General features: G+C 46.3%; 2 protein-coding genes across 3 annotated transcripts in view; both read left to right on the top strand.

The window, feature by feature from the left end:
• The first annotated feature begins 4,083 nt into the window (after window positions 1-4,083).
• Window positions 4,084-23,014, top strand: part of LOC149365744 (uncharacterized) — a 32,972-nt gene continuing 14,041 nt past the window's right edge. Inside the window, exons 1-3 of the mRNA XM_089569188.1 lie at window positions 4,084-4,201; window positions 12,398-13,093; window positions 14,181-14,416. Coding sequence (XP_089425314.1) covers window positions 12,404-13,093; window positions 14,181-14,416 — 926 coding nt within the window. The 5' untranslated portion in view covers window positions 4,084-4,201; window positions 12,398-12,403. The remainder of the gene's footprint in view (window positions 4,202-12,397; window positions 13,094-14,180; window positions 14,417-23,014) is intronic.
• The window catches only part of LOC149365742 (dnaJ homolog subfamily B member 4-like), a 64,695-nt gene continuing 60,636 nt past the window's right edge, over window positions 18,956-23,014 (top strand). Inside the window, exon 1 of one of the 2 annotated variants that reach the window (XM_089545627.1) lies at window positions 18,956-19,095. The gene's annotated coding sequence lies outside the window, so the exon portion shown is untranslated. Of the gene's footprint in view, window positions 19,100-23,014 lie in introns of both variants that reach the window. The other variant, XM_089545636.1, reaches the window with a different exon arrangement.

Here is a 23,014-nt window from a genome sequence, read left to right as displayed (position 1 = left end):
ACAAACACACAAGCAATATTGAGCCATTAAGATAACATCAAACCATCTGTTGCAAGATATTTCTTCCAGGAAATGCTAACAATGGGTAATGGCAGTGGATAGATCTCACTCTAGAGCATTGAATGTTTTCTGTGGATAATTTAGTCCATATAAGTAGCTCATCATTGCAATGGTGCTCGGTATACTGCTGAGGGGGGCTAAATTGCACTTGAAATACCTTGTCATGCACCTCTTGGTTTCCTGATTTTTACAGGGTGAAATTTTTTTTATATTGCAGAACAATTATACAGGGCGTCCCAACTAACTAGGACCAAGATTTTTAAAAAAATCTAAGCGTTCTGAACTGAAATTGAGTGGATGTTGCTAGGATTTATTTAAAGTTACAGTGCAATTTTTTTTGCTCGACCTACTTGAATAATCAGTCGAGATAAATTAATTAACTTTTTAAATATATCTTGAAACGTTCAGGCGTCAATGGGAAAGTTGTAAAGCTCCAGAAATATTATCTAACCCAGGCACTTCCAACCAGGAAAAAGAAAGCCCGCGGAGTTTAAAAAATACCACGTGACGGCGCGCTTCGTGCGTCCGAATGCGCCGCATCTACAGCGCCCTCATCCGTGCTGCGTAAAAACATCGCCCGCGTCGTGCCTTCTCTTCGCTTACGAGAAAGGGCTTCAACTTTTGCTTGGCTGGCGACGGCGCTCCGAAAAAGCGCTTCATCAGCAGCCGCTCGGCGATGTCGCGGAAGAGCATAAATATCGCTTCAGAAACGGGAGCCACGCTTTCTTTCAACTGCCGCCCGAACCCACTGGCGCTTATCTTGGAACCAAGCGCAACCCGAAGCGCCCGAAGCCCTGTCGTGGGCAGCACGAAAGGAGAGAAGCGAGCGATATTTTTCACAAAGCACGAATGGAGGCGCTGTAAATGCGGAGCATTCGGGCGCATAGAGTGCGCTGTCACGTGGTAACTTTTAAACTCCGCGGGCTTTCGTTTTTCCCGAATAAAAACGACCACGCTAAGTCTATCTAGTTGGAAATGCCTGTGTTGGACAATATTTGTGAAGCTCCACAACTTTCCTATTAACGCCTGAACGTTTCAAGCTATATTTAAAAAGTTAATTAATTTATCCCGACTAATTATTTAAGTAGGTCTAGCAAAAAAATGGTACTGTAACTTTAGATAAACTTTAACAACATCTACGCAATTACAGTTCTGAAGAACGCTTAGGTTTTTTTAAAATCTTGGTCCAGGTTAGCTGGGATACCCTGTATATGCTCACTGCTTGGATGCAGATATTTCAACCATATAATCAGGGGCTCTGTATTTTTATCTAGTCTCATGCATTATGCAGACGCAGTTTTGCATTCCTTCTTGTTTCAATCTACCTCATTGAAAGATTTCGTAATTTGATCCAAGCAATTGGCTTTACATACATCTTCGGGGTGCTGAATGGAGAGCAACTGCCTGTTTTGTCCAATGGCGCTGGGAATGTTTGTTCAGGACTGTATTTCTGTTTGTTAAAGAGCTGTAATCAAACCTAAGTGAATTTTTTGGCTGAACATACCACACTTTAAAACTTGTGATATGTATATAATTAATTATTTTACTTTCACAAGCTTATGCTTCGCAAGGTACCAATGAAGCCCATGTTAAGAATTTCCCGAAGTTACAGGCAAGGCCTCTTACTTCCAAGATTCTCTAGGATTGTACCCTTGGTATCCATACTACACTGGCTACTCGTTTTTACTTGAAGCATCATGAAAGTTATCAAGTTGTTTTTGCGTTTAACGTCCCAAAGTGACTTAGGCTATGAGGGACACCGTAGTGGAGGGCTCCAGATAAATTCGACCACCTTGGGTTCTGTAACGTGCACTGACAACGCACAGTACACGGGTCACTAGTAGCTCGCCTCTATCGAAATGCAACCGCCGAGGCCAGGATCGAACACGTGTCCTTCGGGCCAACAGTGAAGCACCATAATCACTAAGCCACCGCTGCGACTAAGAAATTATGCATTGTGGGATGTATCGAATTCCACTGTAGACAAACCTTCCAATGACATGCAATTTCTCTTCGCTTGCCTTAAGCGCATGTTTGAAAACCGTTTATTTTGCAGAATTTTCATACTTGTCTTTACTCCACGTGGCACTCTTATAATGAAGATAAGTGAAGGCCCAGATATTGCAATTTATTTACTGCACATTTTTCGATAAATTTTGTTCATGCGCAGGCAAAAATTGGTGGTGTTTTAGCTGGGCGAGCAGATGTCTGCATGCTGGTATCAGTGGTGCTTCGCTAGAATGGAGTCTCGGAATGCCTACATATGTCATGACGATGCAGATTTCTTGAATGCACTGACGAGAAAAGGAAGCATATGCAATGGGGCAGCTCCGCGATTTCATTCTTTTTCACTTTTCCTTTTCGTAGATTGTACTGATTTTCTTTCAGGAGCGTCTCGTGAACTCTTTCATTTCGCCTATATAAACCGAGGAACAGTCGGCGCAGGCAATTTTGTAAACCACTCCAGGAAACTTGGCGTGAGGGAGCTGGTCTTTCACGTTTGCAAGCTCATTTCTTATCTTGCTTGTTGGGACATATGTGCAACATGGACGCTGTGCCAGGGGATGCCGTGGTCGGAGACTGGCCACGAAATTAACTGGGATGAAGCAGATACAGTGACAACGGAAAAGAATGTATCAGCCCGCCGAAATCTCGAGTCACTAATCATCCAGACTACACCTAATACAATACATAAGAATGATGGCACATTGCACTCTATCTACACGAAATCTCTAAGAACGATACTAACCGCTACAAAAAGCCCAGGATGTCCAGCCGGTCGCTCATTGTGAACAAGGGAGCCGTAGCGCTCCCGAAACCTCATTTGTGTTTGACCATGGTCAGTGACCACTGAATCTCATCAATCCACTCTGTTACCAGGCCTAAGAACAGTCTGTTGTGTCTCTGTCACTCTGTTACCAGGAACCGTCTATTGTCCTCCCTTTCATACATACCATGCCTGTGTCCCTTCATTCTCACTTATTTCATATAAAATTTTATTAATTATATTGTAATTTAATACGATCCCTATTCAGGACCGAGATAAGAGCGGGTTAATAGCAAGTACGGAGACCGTACCAGCAATCTGTACATACAATGCAGTGATGTCCATAGAAACACAACAATAGATGCTTAACATTTGAGCTGCTAATGCAATCATTCAAGCAGCAGGGTGGATAAATTCCTCACCACGTTTTCACTATACAACGTTACTGGGCATCTCATACTAAGTTTGGGCTGTTCGGACGAATAAAGAATATTTCAAGTACAGGTCGTGACAAGAGCCCAAAAGGTCGCCACCAGCCTCCACTGACGGACACCTAGCAAGGTAACTATCCCACTTGCACCTCAAGCCGATAATAAAGGTTTTCCAATCTAAAATGCAGTATTTCGAAACCCTTCTTTCTTCTACATGCCTAGGATTCTTCCGAAGTTGTTCCGAAAGTGGATTATGTGACACAGTTTTTTTTTTACTACAAGAACTATATTATTTACGACGGAGTAAAAAGGGATTCATCGTTTGTTTCCTCCATTAACTCGCGTTTGTTACCTGGCTCACTGCTCTTCACGTTACTTACATTCGCTCTCAGACTCTTCCTAAATGGGCATTTTACATCCACTCAGCAAACCAAAAACCTCTCAGAGACGTCTAGCTAGACATCTCTGAGAGGTTTTTGGTTTGCTGGGCACATTGCGATAGGCGGCAAGTTTTGCGAGGAAAGCGGCGACTCGGTCTCTCCATCTGGACGCTCGTGCGTAGCATGCGACGCGTCTAGCATGTCTGCATGCAAAGCGTTGCTGCACGGATACCGAACTCGCTTATTGAATACAGAGCGCTACGGAGTTCGCCTCTGCTTTCCGCCGGACGCATACTGGAGTCCTTATCGTGATGTTCGCGGCCCCCGCTAGAGGGCGGAGCTTCCTCTTTGGCGCGGGTAGCTGTTGACGCTCGACGAGACGGGCGGGTGCTGATGTGACAGTTCCATGTTGTCCAGCCTCGCTCTTATCCATCGCCTTGCAAGGTAGCAAGGTAGCGGTCGCAAAAGGGCTGTAAGCTCGCTGTACGCTTACGAGTATTATCAGATCACCAAACTCGCAAGAGCAGTGACCTTTCCTCACCCGAAAGTGTGCAGAATAGAAGGTAAGTTGATGTTATGCTACTTTGCAGGACATGTTTGTTTGTTTCTGCTTATTAAAACACTTCGCCTGCTGTCCAGGCTACCCGTGGCTCGTTTACTGGATTAATGTCTCAGGCACGCGACATCTGGGCACAGCTTTCCTAAGATTCCAGTAGTATGGACGCATCGGACAGCCATTTGGTCTTTACTGGCAATTAGCTACTATTACGGCAAAGTACGCAGTTACTGGCTGCACACAATAGGACAAGGTGGAGAAGAGGAGGGATAATAATTGTTCTAGCATGAGGGGCCGCTATTCGCTATTAAAAAGTCCTGGGGGATCGAAACGCAAGAGGCGCCCGTGTGCTGTGCGATGTCAGTGCACGTTAAAGATCCCCAGGCGGTCGAAATTATTCCGGAGACCTCCACTACGGCACCTCTTCTTCTTTTCTCTCTTTCTTCTTTCACTTCCTCCCTTCCCTTACGGCGCGGTTCAGGTGTCCGCCGAGATGTGTGAGATAGATACTGCGCCGTTTCCTTTCCTCAAAAACCAATTTACACTCGATCACTGATTACGTGTGACAATGCGATAACATAGAGCCTGGCGCCGTAATGCACAACAACACAGCAGATTTTGTACTGAAATTCTGCACGCATTTCATTTTGTTTCACAGACGCCCATGCATATTCTGGTCGACCATTCGGTTTTCGATTAATGGCCGACTCAAGTTGCAGCCAGCAGTTCTGTGCTATATCTCGAGCAGATATTCTAATTCAATTATTTTATTTCACTCTGCGACGGGTGGAGCTAGCGCAGTGCCGTAATGTGGGATGACGGCGGACGAGTTTTCTTCTCCTACGAGGCTACTATGCTATCGCGTAATAGAGGTGATCGCATAAAAGGGGTGCGACCATTACGAACGGCCCTAAAGAGAATGCAATGTCTTCCTACCGGGCTATAGATTAGGAAGTATTGCATTAATGTGCGGCAACGTTGGTGGACTTGGCGCGCTCAATGCCATTTGAGAGCTCACCTGCTTTCTATCGGCATTGGACTTTACGTTCTAGCACTTTCAGAGTCCGTCGATACGGCTTCGGCGACTTCGCGAATTAACGTGGACGCCATCAGTCTTCGGACTGTACTATCTCGGTCGTAGCTCGCTTCCTCACATAAATGCAGCTTCGCACAAAGTTGCTCCCTCCAGTCACGTTGAGGCCGATTCTCATCATCGGTGCGAAGCAAAACAAAGGGTCTCGTAGCAGAATACCGGAGGAAAACGTGCTTGCTGTATGTCTAGACGCCAGTATGGCAGTTCATCAGCCGTGGGGCTGGTCAAAAACCTCCGAATTTCAAAACAGTTGGCCCGGACCGTCCTTCCCAGCAAACAAAAACCTCTCAGAGACGTCTAGCTAGACGTCTCTGAGAGGTTTTTGTTTGCTGGGTTGTGCATTCTTGTCTTTGACTTTTCATGTACAGTCGGGGACAAAAGTCTCCGGACCACATGTTCCTCTAACGAAGTCGATAGCTCTGCTATTAGTCGGCGGCTGCAGACCACACTTGTGGAGGTAAAAGTTAAATTTTTGCTCTTTCATCTGCACAAGTGCGCTCTCCAGCCGCTGTCTGATAGTAGAGCTATAAGCTTCGTTTGAGAAACACGTGGTCCGGACACTTTTGTCCCCGACTGTACAGGTTTGCGCATTACATGCATCTTTACCTGTAACTAGTTCAGTTATTTTTATGCATGAAATTATTTCCTCCAGGCCGGAGTTCAAAAAGCAGTTTTTTTTTATTTTATAACGCGTGGAACCAGTATCCATGACGGTTCACGCTGTCAAAAACCATTGTCTAAACATATCGACATAGTTGCCACTTTTGAAACTACAAAAAATGCGTGATAGGGTTAGTTAGTTTTGCGCCAAACGAATTGGGCTGATTCTATGTGACTGGGTACAAGTTCAACGCACACAAACACCGCGGTGCGCCACGCTATAATAAAGCTAACGCTTAAGACGGAGACAAAGAAGTTGTAAACCTAATCGTCTATTTTTTCGTCTCCGTCTTAAGCGCTATCTTGTTAAATATACTGGACACCCAACTGGCCTAGCTTTCCGCTATGACCGTAGTGAGAAAAGACAACGAAATCAATTAGAACGAAAATTAGAAGGTACGTTCGAAGTCGAGTCTATCAGAGTTCGTCTACCCTGCGATAACTTTTCTGACACCTCTTGCTTAAAACTCTTAAAGCCAAAAGGATCGAGGGGCCCCGCTTTCGCGGTCTCGAATCGTACTGAAACTTAGTAGTTCCTTGATTGGATAGATGTGGGCGGCGTCATATTGCCATAGTGTTCTACATGGAATTTGTTAGCTGGTGCGAGCTGCTGTAGCACGCGCCCGCGCAGCATTGAGCTTCTAGCATAATCCCAGAAAGACAAAAGCTTTTTTCAACCCTATCGTTTATTGCCCGGCAGTGGCTTTCTCGCTCCTCTTTGGTCACGACGCAGGCAGCGGAATGCAGTGTAGAGGTACCGGCCCACGTGGGCTGAGAGACGGGCTCTTGCCCGGAAACAGCGCTTATCTAATCTCTGCGCCCTTCAATATCTTCGGTGTTTAATTTTTGCTTAAGGTCGTAGGCGGCTATTGTCTGCCGTGTATGTTGCGCTTGGATATCAGTAATCGATACATTCTGGAAGGTCAGGGCCTACGTTTTTTTGCGAAATTATTTTCTCAGCTCATACATCTGAGGTCTTGTTGGCGTATCTGGCGCGGTTCAGAATGGTACATACTGCGGTTAAACTTCATTTCTTTCTGGGGGAGCTTTGCGTCCAAGAAATTATAGTGCTGTTCCTCAAGAACTTCGTCTTTGCAACATTCACACCGATCGCTCCTCCATTTCCCAGTTCTAGCTTCTCCTCATATAGGACGAAAATTTAATGGTTTTTGAGAAAAGTAAATGGCGCAGTGTCTATCTCACATTTCTCGGCGGACACCTCAACCGCACCGAGAGGGAACGAAGGAAGGTAGAAGTGAGAGAAGAAAGAGGGGGGGGGGGTGCCATAGTGGAATAATTTCAACCACCCGGGGATCTTTAACGTGTACTGACATGGCACAGCAACCGGGCGCATTTTGCGTTTCGCCTCCATCGAAACACGGCCGCCGCGGTTGCGTTCGAACCCGGATACCCAGGCTGAGTTTCCGAGTGCCTTAACCTTTCAGACACCGCGTCGAGTGCATCTGAAAATTCAGTGTTTTTGCGGAAAGCAAAGGCGCAGCAACTGCCTCACTTCTCGGTGGACACCTGCGCCGCGGTGGAAGGAAGGAAGGAAGGAAGGAAGGAAGGAAGGAAGGAAGGAAGGAAGGAAGGAAGGAAGGAAGGAAGGAAGGAAGGAAGGAAGGAAGGAAGGAAGGAAGGAAGGAAGGAAGGAAGGTGTTCTGATTTTATGGGGTTCAAAGTCTCAAAGCTACTCAGGCTATGAGGGATGCCGTAGTGAAGGGCTCCGGTATAATTTCGACCACCTGGGGTTCTTTAACGTGCACTGCCATCTCACGGCAAAGGCGCCTCTAGAATTTCGCCTCCATCGAAATGGGACCACTGCGGCCGAGATCGAAAACGCGTCATCCGGATCAGCAGCCGATCGCCACAACCACTGAGCCATCGCGGCGGCTTGCCAGCGCTTAAGAAGCGAAACATGGCGACAAATCAGTTTGCCTAACGCTTGCACCTCTCCTTCTCGGCCGCCGTCGCCGCGACGAATGTCCGGCAGGGCAAACCACCCTGCAAACCAAAAACCTCTCAGAGACGTCTAGCTAGACGTCTCTGAGAGGTTTTTGGTTTGCTGGGCAACACCCTCTCAATAGAGGGTGTTGGGTAAACTCGGGACGTGGCGGCCACCGGGCGCCGCTTGGCAGATCACGAACGCTGCCACTGATGTAACCTTCCATTTCCCCTCTCTGCACTCGTATGTAAGCAAAAGCTAAAAGGTACTTTAAGCTTATTGAACAAATCTGCGTCTACATAAGATGCAACGGTGGTCGTCGAGATCTAAATAGCGGTTATGCTCTCGGCCGCGCTCTCTTGAAATAGACTGATCGAACATTTCATATAACGGCTTATGTGGTCGAGAATGGTCCCCCATATCTGTCGTTATCGGTCGGCTTGGTCGCCAACCTTCGGAAACAGTGCAGTTGTTTCTATAGCGAGCGCACGTAACTTTAACTCCCTCTGCGCGGCGGATAGCAGTGATAAATGTCGTTCCCCTGCGGCGGCGAACAAAAGCAGACTTTTTAAAAAGTAAGCAAGAAATACTCGCTGTACTATTGCAGCCGTTTTTTCCGGGCTAACGTCACAGTGCCGGCTAGCTGAAAGCAGGACATGTGGCATATGCTGCAAGCCATTGACAAAAAACTAGAAGTGTTGATGCCGCTGAAACGTTCTGTTGATGATATGGAAAGAGCTGTGCAATTTATGTCTGATCATTTGACTGGTTTAGTCGAACGCGTACAAAAAATGAGCAAGAAATAACAGAAATCAAGAAGAGGGTTCAAAAACTAGAAGGAAGTGAATGCACTGAACCCCTGGTAACTCAGCTTGACGAACTGGAATGGTGGTATTCAATAGGCAAGCAAACCTAAAGTTTCATGGAATACCGTTTTCCGAACAAGAAGACTTACTGGAAAAATTTAATGCCATCGCTGCTGAGGTTTAGCTGCCGCAACTGTCCTCTGATGACGTGGATGCCATACATCGACTGCCCTCGAAACCAGATAAGATTCCTGCTATTATTTGCCGGTTCACGAAACAAAAAGCCCGGGTTCTGTGGTGGGCAAACAGGAAAAAGATAGCAAATGATGATAGCAATCTTCACGTGCTTGAGAACCTGGCCAAAAAGAAGCTCGAACTGCTGATAAAAACGAAGGGATAGGTGAAACAACACGATTTCAAATATTTCTGGCACACAAATGGGAAGGTGTCGGTGAGGAAATCTGATGGCATGCCAGCGATAGTCATTTCAAAGGAAAGCACACGTGGCGCAATGATCTAGGGGCTGGCCCTTGCTAGGAAGTGCACCCTTCACACCCATAATGGACCTGCCCCCCCCCCCCCCCCTCCCCCTTTTAAGCCAGACAAAGTCTCAGTTCTTCCTGCCATCTGCTGTAAACACTGCGCCTGCTCAGAAAAAGAGCAGCATGTCCTTTTTTCACGTGAACGCGCAGTCCCTGCGCAACAAAGGTTCCGAGTTCGAATGTTTTCTTTCTGTACTTAACTTCCATTTTAACGTCGTAATGGTTACTGAAACTTGGTACCAAAACAGGAGTGAAGCCTTACAGTTGCCAAACTATAACACGTACGTTCAAAATCGTATTGACAAACGAGGTGGGGACGTGATGATAGCGATAGAAAACAAATTTAATTGCAGCCTTCTTGCCGACTTTAGCTCATGATGATTATGAAATACTCTCCTTACGAAGTGGTAGAAATGTCTCTGCTGTGTTCTACCCACCACTCAAAAGTAACTTCTCGAGTTTTTCCAGCTTCCTTGATGAATACCTCCAATGGATCACAGAGAACAACCTAAACCTTGTTTTAGGGGTTGACATAAACATAGATTTCCTTTCACTTTCAGCTAATACATTAGAAGTTGAGTCGATATTTCAATGCAATGGATCTATTAACGTTATAGATGTCCCCACACGATTACAAGAAGCGACAGCAATTGATGTCTCTTTTACTAACTCCCCACCAAATCATCTGAATTCTGGAGCAATTAATGGCCACATAAGTGACCATCTACCAATATACCTGATTTTTGAAAGAGCCCCCTCTCCTAAAAATGGTGTGTTCCCAAACATTGCACACCGGCGCATTAATGATGACACACTGAATTACTTTAGGGCAGCTCTATCAAATTTTGACTGGAGTGCTGTGCAAAACGAAAAGGACCCAGAAGATGCTTACAATGCCTTTATTACCATATTTAAATCAATATATGAACAAAGCTTTCCTCTTGTAACTTCCAAGAAACCCCGCAAGGCCCGCAAACCATGGATAACCTCCGAAGGCCTCAAAATGATAAAAACAAAAACAGACCTTTACAACAGTTTTATCGCAACCAGGTCACTAAATGACCTTAAACCATTTCAAACATACCGGAACACAGTTACATCTTTCCTTCGCTAGGCAAGAAAAGAGTACATGGAAAAGCTGTTCAACCAAGACTTATTAAAGAGAAGCGATCTTGCGTGCAAAAATGTTAACAGAATTTTAAATAGAGGTAAAACTGCTACTAGTGCGCTTGAAATATTAGTCAACAACGAAACACTGAGTGGGAAACGACTAGCAGACGATTTCAATAATTATTTTGTCTCTCAGGCAGATACGAGTTACAATTTTTTGAATATTAAGTGTCTTGACTCGCGGGTTGTTTCCATTACTTTCTTGTCTCCAAGTGAAGCTAATGAAATAAAAAAAAATGTCTCCTAGTTTTACGTAACAGCAAGTCGTCTGACATTGGTGACCTCAAAATTTCACCAGTAAAACACGTCGCTGATGTAATTAGTCCAGTGTTAGAATTTATTTCAATAGCTGTATCGAACACGCAGTGTTCCCTAATAAAATGCAGTTTGCCAGTCACAGTTGTTCATAAAGGTGGAGACAAGAACAGTTTGTCAAATTACCGTCCGATATCTATTCTACCTGTTTCTTTAAGTGTTTTGAAAAGATTTTGTTCAAGCAGATATGTAGTTTTTGTGACAAATATAACATAGTAACGCCCAGTCAGCATGGCTTTAGGAAGAACTATTCGACGGAAACCGCGCTGCTAATACAAAAAGAGCTAATTTTAGAGTCCTTCGAGCAGAAACTTCTTACCCTTGGTATATTCATCGATTTTTCAAAAACGTTTGACCGCATAAACAAACCACAAAATAATGTTGACTAAGCTCGAGCACTACGGTTTTCGAGGACAGTTTCTTGACATAATTCAGTCTTATTTAAGTTCTCGATCGCAACAAGTAAAAATAGGTAATGATTTATCTGATATTAGGCGCATAGTTCAGGAGTTACGCAAGGTAGTATTTTGGGGCCATTACTACTTCTTATTTATGTTAACGACATCGTCTGTATTAGTAATCTTCCAACATTTGCCAGTTACGCTGTCGACACCACTTTATTCTTTAGAGCTGCACAGTTGCCAGATCTGGAGAAACAAGCCACAAAATGTTTACAGTCACTCCAAGAATGGTCTGAAAATAATTTATTAAACAAAAACACTGCGAAAACGAAAGCTGTTCTTTTCAGGCCTCGTAACAAGTTGACAAATCTGCCACCACTCAGTTTAAGGATCGGTAAATCACTTGAAACAATCCCAGCGGTTAAAAGTTTAGGTGTTATTTTTAATGAGAATCTGAGCTGGAATGATCATGTCAACATGGTGATGAACAAGCTGTCAAAGGTTGTCGGTATTTTGTGTCGATTTAAATATTTCATGCCTAAGAGTATTGAGGAGATGTTGTATAGTGCGCTGTTTTCTTCTGTTGTAAATTATTGCTTTTTAGTGTGGGGTACCACGTCTTTCGCAAGTATTAACCGCTTGTATCGCCTTCAAAATAAAGCCTTACGAAATGTTATGAATGCTCCTCGGCTAGGACACACTGAACCAATTTTCAATGAACTTCGAATCAACCGCTTATCACAGCTGTATGAAACTTTACTTCTACGGACTCCAAAGCCGAACTCTTCCTACCCCTCAGCTTCTATCCTACTTCCGCCTCGTTTCCCCCTAGTGCACTCTCTGCCGAGAATCGCACGCCACCCTGGACCACATCCTCTTCGGCTGCCCTGCCGATCCTCGCCCGCAGGGACAGCCCGCCATCGGAACATGGGAGGAAAGGGAGGTCCTCCTTGTGTCGCAGGACCCGGACACGCAACTTAGCTGTGTTAACCGGGGTGCCAGTGCCATGGCCCTACGTGGCCTGGACACGTGCGTGTAATGTGAGGGCTGTGCGGTGGCCCCGAGACCTTGCACGGTCCAAACTCGCTTGCATAATAAAGTTTTCCATCCATCCACCCCACATCGACACGATGTTAAATAAACATGATTCTGATTCTGAATACCTACCCGAGCCGTGGGGGATGACTAGATCGCTACACTGTCGGCTGTAGTCTGTAAGTGCCGCGTTCTGTCCGGTATCCGAAATGAACGCTACCTTCTCTCCTTTCCAGGAGGCGATGGGCAAGGACTATTACACGATGCTCGGCCTCAGCAAGGACGCGAGCGAGGCCGAGATCAGAGAGGCCCTGAAGAGATTCTCGGACCAGAAAGACAAAGAGGTGGCCGAGGCATACGAAGCCCTCCGCAATATAAAGAAGCACGACACAAGCGGGCACACCGGCAAGGAGGGTCTCAAGGACAACGCCAGAGCCGGAGGGCCAAACGTGTCAGGCAATAAGGAGTACACGCATACTCCAAAGGGTTCCTCTGAGGCTGCGTTCGAAGAGTTATTTAATCCGTTCGCCAGTTTCTTCGGCTCTGGTGGGCCTTTCGGGCCCAAATTTCGCAACCAGTCCTCCACTGAAGAAGGAACAGGAAGGGAAGCCCTGGTCAACGAAACCTCCGAGCTAGAGCTTCATGTGACACTGGAGGAAGTCTACAACGGGTGTACTAAGAAGGTGAAGGTGCGCAGGAAGGTGATAGCGCCGGGAGAGCGCGTGCCCACGTCCGATGAGAAGGTGTTCACGATCGAGGTGAAGCCCGGCTGGAAGGCCGGCACCAGGATCACCTTTCACCGCGAAGGAAACCAGTTCCACTATGGGAGCATCCCCGGCGACCTCGTGTTTGTTATTCGGGACAAGCCGCACCCTCACTTCCGCAGGGACGGAGTGGATGTCCGATACGCGGCCAAGATCACCTTCAAGGAGGTGGGTTCGTGACGGGCTGTGTTCCGAGTGGCACGGGTAGGGATGGCTATCACTGTGATCCCTGGTGAAGCGATTGGCTTCACAAAACAACACTGACGATAACAAGAACGTGCGCCACAATACGACAGCCGATAAATTCTGCCGACTGCCTGAGTCGGTGAATTCAGCAGTGCCAATCAGATGGACGACGGTTAAGAGGGACAGTGGAGAGTCAGCGGCGTATTCAAGGCTGAACAGCCGAACAGGATAATATAGTGCGTATATCTCGAGATAGGATTAGCAATGCGAGGATTGATATTGGTGAGGTGTAATGAAGAAGGAATGAAGTGCCGCAGGAGAAGACAGGAGTCCAGACGAATGTACTGAGAGCACAAAGGTACCGGCGCTACCTTAGGGTGGTTTTGCGCGTTAAACCTGGCCGATGTGTTCTAGCCTAATGAAGGTACGATGGGCACTGTTAATTTTTATCTTAAGAAAGGTATCAATCGAGCAGGTGCATGTGGTAGTTCGTGCTACGCAAGGACAAGAGCGGAAATTATAAAAGGCACCTTTACATACATAATATTTTCACATGCACTGAACTACCATCAGACATAACAAGGTATCTTTTATAAGCGCAATACAATAGTCAATTCGATGCTGCCTGGATAATCCACGAATTACACCGCCGCTATTCAGTGCTTTCAGGAATTCCTGCCGTGTCGCTGAAAACTTGGGAGGGTGATTTTAGAAAACGTGTTATGCTTCCGGGGTGCTACAACAACAATTGGTGTCCGTGTTCTACTGAACGCAAGCGTTCACAAGGCAGTCCTATACGCCAGGCCGATTCATTTGTGGCCAGTATCCGCGCGATATCAAATTGCGATATCAAATTCACCAGCGCTCAGTGACGCTTAGTGCGTCGGGTTATGGCGGATTAATTTACACCCCTTGAGATGTAACGTTCCGAGAACGCGCAAGCAATTGGCACGTGTCCTCCCCGGCCAGCGCAAGACCGGGAACATCATGAGCTCTAGCAGCGCGCCTGTTTACAAGATGGCCTTAGCATACTCTGAATTCCTACTTTCACCCTCTCCTGTGCTTGTAGGCTATGCGTGGAGGCCAAGTGGAGGTGCCCACGCTGACCCATGGCAAGATAACCGTACCACTGACCGATATCGTGACACCCAACACTGTCAAGCGCATCCCGGGTCAGGGCCTGCCTCATCCCAAGGACCCGACAGCACGGGGCGACCTTCTCCTCAGTTTCGACGTCGAGTGCCCGCGCCACACGACGGATGTCGAGCGCCAGCTACTGTGGGATGCGTTGCGACCCTTCATTTGAGTAATACGCATGTTCCGACAGAAACACGTCTTGTATTATCAGTCTCTTCAGCTCCGTCGCCAGGCCAATGCAGGTGGCCATTGTGGCGTGCGTCCGTGTGCCTAAAACCAGACAACTGTGTTTGTTTTCTTTTACCAGCAGGGGATACGAATGTTAACGCAGTGTGATGAACCTTCCCGGCTAATAATGCAGGTGATGATAAATGTGGGCCCACTATGGTTTCAGTGCTTTGTGGCTTTTTTTTTTTCTGGGAGTGTGCCTTGGTATTCAAGAGAGAAAGCCTTCTATGTGACCTTGCAGCTCCTCTCCAAAGTTCACGATCCAATGATTCTGAAGGGGACTGTGCATCTTAAAGTCGTGGACGGCGTTTACTAGTGGCCACAAAACTTTGCGGGGTGCGTGTTCTCGGAAAAAAAGAGTATTGTAGCGCTGCCTCGCTGATGAAGCATGCGCATTCCCACTCACCTTCAGACATTTCAGACGATTTGGCTTGCGCCACTGTGTCGAAATTAAAGAATTCCTGCACTCCCGCACCCCGCTAGCTTTTCTGGACGTTAGAACACCCTCAACGTGGCTGCGCAAGTTTCATATGAAAGATCCAGAGGGCGCCACAGGCAACAGGACAGCTATGCGGCCCACAGAATGCAGGTATAGGCTTGGCGGTTGGAGACAACGTTTGTTGGAATGCGTTAATAGTCCTTTGTTGATTTCAGTCTTCAGACATCGTACCAGAACAGCAATCGTTAATAGCGAGAGCAAGAACTCAGCAGCTGGCTATGGTAAACGTAGGGTGTGCATGCAGACTGTTCCATTGTTTTCTTCACTAGCCTATAGAACAAGACGATTTCGATATAGCAGCTAGAAAAATTAATTCGCCTCTAGCGGTGTATTCCAAGATAACACGCCGTTGCAGCAGTCCGTTCGAGGAAGGAAAAACTGAGCGTCTCAAATGGACATACATGTATGCTTCGACGGTTCTGTCATTTGGTCGAAATTTCCGGAGCCCTTCACTACGGCGTCCCTCACAGCCTTAGTCGCTTTGGGACGTTAAGCCATAATAAACCTAATAAAGTTAAGCTTCTACAAATTCTCTGCTTTGAATTTGTGAAATTCAAAATGAGTCAATATGGGCCGGAATTTTGATCAAGCTGCGCTGCAAACTGCGGTCGCGAATGTGTCTGGGAAATTTGGGAATGACAGAGTGTGCCTAGTGGAAATTGATCCGGAGCAGCGGAGTCCCTCTTAGCCAACGTGAAGCTTCGGAGCGTTGAATCCCACATATCGTACCATGCATTGCATGAGAACTTACGGGGGCAGAATATCCGAAGGTCTCGGGATATGATCCCTGCCACGGCGGCAGCTTTTCGATGGGGTCAAAATGAAGAAGAAAAAAAAAACAAACGAAGAAACGACCGCGTGCTGCGCGGTCAGGGCATGTTAAAGAACCAAGGAACTGAAATACGATGTAGTTAGCTCATACCTGAAAAATGTTAGCGCGAAGACAATGGGACAGAGGAAGGAAACTACACAATCATGCACTCTTAAAAAAAGGGGGGAGGGGGGGCTGTAAGTTTAGCAGTCCAGCTGCCACGGTGGCTCAGTGGTTATGGTTCTCGGCTGCTGACTCGAAAGACGCGGGTTCGATCCCGGCCGCGGCGGTTGAATTTCTATGGAGGCGAAATTCTAGAGACCCGTGTACTGTGCAATGTCAGTGCACGTTAAAGAACCCCGGGTGGTCAAAATTTCCGGAGCCCTTCACTACGACGCCTCTCATAGCCTGAGTCGCTTTGGGACGTTAAACCCCATAAACCACCAAATTTAGCAGTCGCTACCTCTTGCTGTATTAAGGCGAAAGCCTTCAATGCCCCATGGTTGTCGACAGAAGGTTGTCAGCAGACCAGAAAATAAATCTTTGGGCACGATGGGATTCGAACCACCATCCTTCCGTTCTGCAGCCGAGCGTGCTAATGGCTACGCTACTTCCTGCCAACGTATATGTAGTTCTCCTTGTCTAGGACGCTGGAGAGTATTTGCAGAAAGGCGTCGAATTAGACGTATGTCTCCCAAACGCCCTGCAGTGTCTCCAGCATTTAAGATTCACAAACAATTATGTACTTAATTAACATCTTAACCACACATCAGTGGCAAAAGCAGTAACGCCGCGCTAAAGGCTTTCGCCTCACCGCACTTTAGGCCCCCCTGAACTTTTTTACTAGTTTTTTTACCAAATATTTACTACCCTCTTTAGGATATTAAAAGTCGGCCCTTCCTACTTTTGTACTACCTATTGTCACTTGTAACCTGACTAGTAACCGTCCCGCTAACTCTAAAAACAATGTAGTAGGAGACAATCCACATAGACTGTTTTGTGAATAAAAGTGTTTTGTACTTAAACATTTCTGCAGCGTCCTGCGGTTAGGTAGACTAACCTGCTTCTGCAATCTAAACTACATAATTAAGGCTTGTATCTTAGCTCAACGGATAAGAGTCATTAGCCCGTAATTAAGAGACAAATCTACGGAGTATATGAGACGGAGAAAGATATGCCCCTGCAACGCGCAGTGCGTGTATCGCACTCGCGTGACTTTCTGACATCCTTTTATAGTGTTCTGAACCTTTGCGTGCCCGTTAGGGTTGTTGGGTGCCGTCGCCTCGCATGATTTGTACACGCAACGCCCTTATTTCTAAGCCAGAATATGATTTGCGACCAACGTATATCCTGGTACTTATCATTCCTGTCGGGTACTGGTCCCGTTGCACATATAGCTTTATTTTTATTTTTCCAGCGTCACGCAGAGAGAGAAACCGTTAAATGAAAAGCAGATAAATTATCAGCCGTTTAAAAACCACTGGCATGCTACTCTGCATGGGAAAGGGGATTTGGGGGACAAAGAAGGAAGGAGAGCAGTGAAGAAAATATAAAATAAAATAAAAAAGGAAGCAGATGAAATGCGGCAATTAAAAGCGTATTATGGTGCATCGGCGACAAATGATGTTACGTATGTAACGATAAAGCGCATAGACCGGAAAACGGACTAACCAATTTCAATGCGTGGCGAATGAGTGAGGGTAACATGCAAGGTGAAATTAGAGCTTTTCGAGATGCCCAATGTCCTTTAGATATGAGAACAAACAGTTAATCGCATGTCTTTGTTGCCTAAGGCATGGTAAGGGACATAAAACACTGTTCGTTGTTAGAGGCACTGGGAAGAGCTCCTCCATGCGTACGCATATTTAACAACCAAGGCCAGCACACCGTACTAAAACCCAGCAACATATGCGAAAACGGTTTCTACCCATTTTTGTGTTCGTTACTGTGATGGTCATTAAACCATTCTTAAGGTAGTAATTTTCACTGGTTCTACTTTTATTACCACCAGTTGCTATGAATGTATGTGTGACGAGCATTTCGTTAGTAGTTGCTTAGTGAGTTCTGTGACATTTTTCTTAAGAGTGCACTGACACAACACTGAAGCGCCAGTGTCGTCTTAAGACATTCCTCCCTTTGTACCGTTGTCCTCACGCTAACGCGGTTCGGAGCACGTTAAAGAACCCAACGAGGCCGAATTAATCTGGAGCCCTATGGTGACTTGAAAAAGTTTTCCAATGACTCTATGGGGCCCTCTATACGGCACCCCTAGAAGCCCATATGCATTCGAATTCATTTTATTTCTCCTCATTAGCATAAAAAGTATTACGGAGGATAGTGCTCGCGCAAGAATATCGAGGAAAGCATCAGAGCCAGCACCTGAAACAGCTCTCAAGGAATGTTTAAAGTTCTTCCATTCCAGATGATTCTATTCCACAAAGCAAGAATGCGGAGAGGTGAGTGGAGAACAGAAACAAATAAAACGAATAATCCAGCTAACCAAAATTTTCTAGCCGCAATGTCCTCGGCAGTCGTTGCAGGAGTGCGAAACGACCTGATCGTAATTGAGAAAGAAAGAAAGAAAGAAAGAAAGAAAGAAAGAAAGAAAGAAAGAAAGAAAGGGAGAAAGAAAGGAAGAAAGAAAGAGAGAAAGAAAGAAGGAAGGAAGGAAGGAAGGAAAGAAAGAAAGAAAGAAAGAAAGAAAGGAAGAAAGAAAGAAGGAAGGAAGGAAAGAAAGAAAGAAAGAAAGAAAGAAAGAAAGAAAGAAAGAAAGAAAGAAAGAAAGAAAGAAAGAAAGAAAGAAAGAAAGAAAGAAAGAATGTCGAGCATAACTACGAGAACGTTATGCAATACTCCACAAAACAATCCGAACGCAGATAAGCTGCTGGAGAAGTGGTAGAGGGCGAACAGAATCTCTCTCGCTAAGATGGTGCGTCGATGATTGCAAGCGGCGACCAAGTGTTTCATATCCAAGGCTGTTCAGTTCCTTTCGCCACCCGTCTGGCAGCATGAGATTTACTTCGCAGAGAGCGCAACGCAGCCTTATCGCGAGTGACGCAGTAGCCGGTGGAGGACGCAACTTGTCTCTATGACGTGCGCGGATTACGACATTCGTCTGTGTGATGTGCCGTATGCATCTCGTATCCGTCGGACGGGCGGGGGCGGATGCGGCGCAGATATTGAGTGGTCGCAGACTCAACGTGGCACCCACAAAAGCGTTGAAAAGTTGTGTGTGCGCGTAAGCGCATTCTCTCATTCTGCTGGACTCTGGAGGGCACACACCTCCTCAAGCCCGACTGCCAAAAAGCCGCAGGTATTTTTCCATGAACCCTTGACTTTTTCTTCTGTTCTGTTCTGCATTTCGGAGCCAGTCATTGCCCCGCGCGGCTATCTGTGTTGCTTACATTCGAGTAATTGCTATGACATTATTAAACGGGCTAATTCAAGCTTATTTCGGAACCGCAGGTTTGCTCCATGGATATCTCTACGCGTTTACGATTATTAGCCAGATTCAGAATAGGGTATGCACGTTTACGCACGCTAAACGCATGCATTTTGCGGAACGTTACGCTGTTTGTCTCATCTGAACTTTGAGTTCGGCGTATCGCCGCGATATTTATTTATTTTTTATTTAAATACCCTAAAGGCCCAAGTGGGCATTACATAGGGGGGGAGGGCATGAAAACAACACAATACAGATTATTGGCACACAGTAGTTAACAAATACAAAGAATAACTATATATACAAATTGCAAGTACACATCACTGCAGTCGCTGAAAGATACATAGGTTGAGCGTATAAGACTTAATGCTTCGACAATACTGAAAATATCACGGTGAATTTTGTAGGTCAAGGTGCGATGAAAGTTTTGTTTGGAAATGTGATAACTCAGTTTCAGAAACTATGTCAGCCGGTAACGAGTTCCACTCTGCCATAGATAATAGTAAGGGTGATGTTTGATATTTCAGTGTTCGTGCGAAGATGGGTTGCACTTTGTGGGAATGATCAGACCGGGATGAAACATGATGGGCAGGGGCGATGCGATCAGCTGTGAATGGGGAGCCATCGTAGTACAAGGAATGAAAAAACGATAAACGAGAGAACTTGCGTCGAGTGATAAGGTCGGGAATACTGATAGTTTGCTTCAATAATGGCACACTTTCATACGGTGAGTATGAAATACTCACCGTTGACTATGGAATACGGTGAGTATGGATTGGATTAAACTGGATGCTACATCGTAGTGGCTCCATCTGGTTTTTAAAGTGGGAGTCACTTTTGTCAATAAACCGACGCTCCTCATCAAGCCTAGGAGTATCAGAACCGTCACTCTTGTGTGTTCCTAAGTGGACACAGGCCACCACCCACCGCGGGTTCGAGCTTCGCGCGAGCCAAGGGCCCCGATCAGCCGTCACCGCACACACACTGGGACACCGATGCGGTGCACTCAGCCTCCGCTGGGAGGAGAGCGATTCGCTGCAAAGAAATATGCCTCCAAGTTCACAAAGGAGACGTTTATTCACGTCGTCCTCTAGCAGATACACAAACACTCAATAGTCACCCCGTCCCGGGGGCGCGCGAGGAGCAAGGCTCCGCTGCGCGCACGAAGCGACCCGAGTAGTGCGCGCCGCTAGCACGCCGCTGCAGGAGAATGTCCCCGCGGCAGTGCTGTGATCCCTCTCTCGTGTCGACCGTTGGGCCGGTTGCGAGAGAGAGTGGGCAAACAACGCAATGTACGCCTGTCGGAGGTCGCTGGACCCCGCTGGACAGGCTCGAGCCGCTGCAGGTCAGAGGACACGTGCGGGCGAGCTCGAGTATGCACTGGTCCGAGCGGCAAAGCCGGCACGGACAAACAGTAGCGTACGCACCTTACGCTGTCTCGGAGGGATCTCTCTCTCTGGGCCCCGCTCGGACGGTCGCGCGGCGCGCGGCCGCCCAAAGCGGGGTCCCGAATTCCCGCCAAAAGGCGCCAATGGCAAAGGCCCTTGGGGAGCCGGGGCGGAGCTGTGGCTAAATGACAGTGATTAGTCACAAAGCCGCCTCTCCACCGCCTGAGGCGGGAGCAAGGGAAAGAGGAGAAACAACGCGGGCGGCCGGCACAGCCGCGCAAAGGCGACGGCGGAAAGCCAGGATTCCCACACTCTAAACAAAAAATACAGCAGGTTTATCGCTCATACGTTTCGTAATAGGCCAGGTAAGACAAAGCGAAACCCCGATGCCCCATTTACGGCAAGTGAACGCACTGAAAAACGCAGTAACAACGACGAATTGACTTCGATGCCAGGGGTCCTTCTTCGAAGCGCGCCGCGTATGCTGGAAACGATACTTTAGCGTACTCAGGAGCCATGCTCGCAAAATTCAGGAAATAGCGTACGTAACGAGAGCGTACGGTAAGGCTCAGTTTGAAATAGCTTTTGGCGCATGCGTGACGTTATTTTTTAGCTTATGCCATAGCTCTGCGTATGCCTGCGTACACCATACTAGAAACGCCCATTGCCGCCAGCTGCGTAACTACCGACATAACTAATGGACGAAGCAGAATTAAAATGCGATGATACTGCGATGCGGTTACTGAAAAAAACAGAGGGCCGGTCATTTCGCTCCCCTAAAAATCTTCCCGTTCGCAATACCGAAACTATCCCAGATGGTACCAAACAGTAAATTTGTTTTGAAATTGTTATGCATGTTGCAGCAACGTAATATGTTACATTGGAGCGTTATATGAATGTTAAAAATCAGCAATCATTGTTGTATGTAACGTCGTAAACATTAGTCTTCTCAAGTAAATGTTGTGTAGTGCTTTGTCCTAAATATTGTCAGAACGTTAAAAATGAACGTATAATGTTATAAGTTGTATCGTAAGCATTATTTTAACGTTTTATCTGTGTGTTGTTCCAATATTATGTTGTATATGTTGTGATATTTGAATAAAAACTGGAAAACAAGATTAAGCCGCCGCGGCTATGGTAATCGATTGCTGACCCGAAAGACGCGTTTGCGATCCCGGCCGCGGCATTCGCATTTCGATGGAGGCGAAATTCTAGAGGCCCGTGTACTGGGCGATATCAGTGCACGTTAAAGAAACCCAGGTAGTCGAAATTTCCGGAGCCCTTCACTATGGCGTCCCTGATATCTTCAGTCGCTTTGGGACGTTAAGTCCCCATAAACCAAACTAAGACTTAAAATATTTTTAAGTGTTTCGTTCTTGGAGTAAAGATTCTCTTCAACGAGCAGTACCTTGCAATAAACCTCTTACATTTTGCCTCCCACAGATCGCATGCACATGCCCATTGTATAGTTATACGGCGGCTGAATGTCGATGGAGGTGAAATTCTGGAGGCCCGTGTACTGTGCGATGTCAGTGCACGGTAAAGAACCCCAGGTGGTCGAAATTTCCGAAGCCCTTCACTACGGCGTCGCTCATAGCTTGAGTCGCTTTGAAATGTTAAACCCCATAAACCAAACTAACCAAAACTGCTTATTATCCAGTGTTGTAAGCGTTACCGAAAAAAAGTAACTAAATACGTTACTCTTTACACTAAAAAAAAAGAACGCGTTACCGCCCTACGTTACCAACAGAAAAAGGTAACGCATTACCGTTACCGTTACCGAAAAAAAGTATCGCACGTTACTTTGCCGTTACTCCATGGCCATAAATTTTAATCAGTGTGTTTAATCAGTGGTTTGGGGGTGACGACAAGTGTGTGACTGCATGTTCGTGCTTTTTTTTAGTTGAGTGCGTCTTCAAGGGCAGGTGTTTTTTGGCATGCACGCGAGCCGCAACAATTGCCGTCGAGAACACCAGTAGATTTTGTTTATTTGCAACATCATTTACGGCGTTCTTTTTTTTGAAAAAGAGGCGGAGGGGGACAATTAAAATAAAAAGTAACTAGTAACGTGACACCTCATGTTACCGAAAAATGTTAACGTAAGTACGTTACCCGTTACAGTTCCGAAATGGTAACGAATACGTTACTAAGTTACCGAAAAAAGTAACGCGTTACCGGTAACGCCGTTACTTGTAACGCGTTACCGACAACACTTATTATCCGTTCACCATTTTCACCGATGGGACACCCTTCAATAGTGGCTATCTAAACTTGTCGCCTCAGTATCCGTTCGGAGGTGAGAGAGTTAGTTACATGTATTGTTTGTGGTGCATTGCAGGTCTCAAGTATCACCCTCGTTGTTAGTCTTTGCAATGCGCTGAATAAGTCGCGTACTTCG

Source organism: Amblyomma mixtum, chromosome 1 (genome assembly GCF_055824585.1).
Source record: "Amblyomma mixtum isolate Tamu chromosome 1, ASM5582458v1, whole genome shotgun sequence".
In the NCBI taxonomy this organism is placed as follows: domain Eukaryota; kingdom Metazoa; phylum Arthropoda; class Arachnida; order Ixodida; family Ixodidae; genus Amblyomma; species Amblyomma mixtum.
This window is presented reverse-complemented; position numbering and strand designations above follow the sequence as displayed.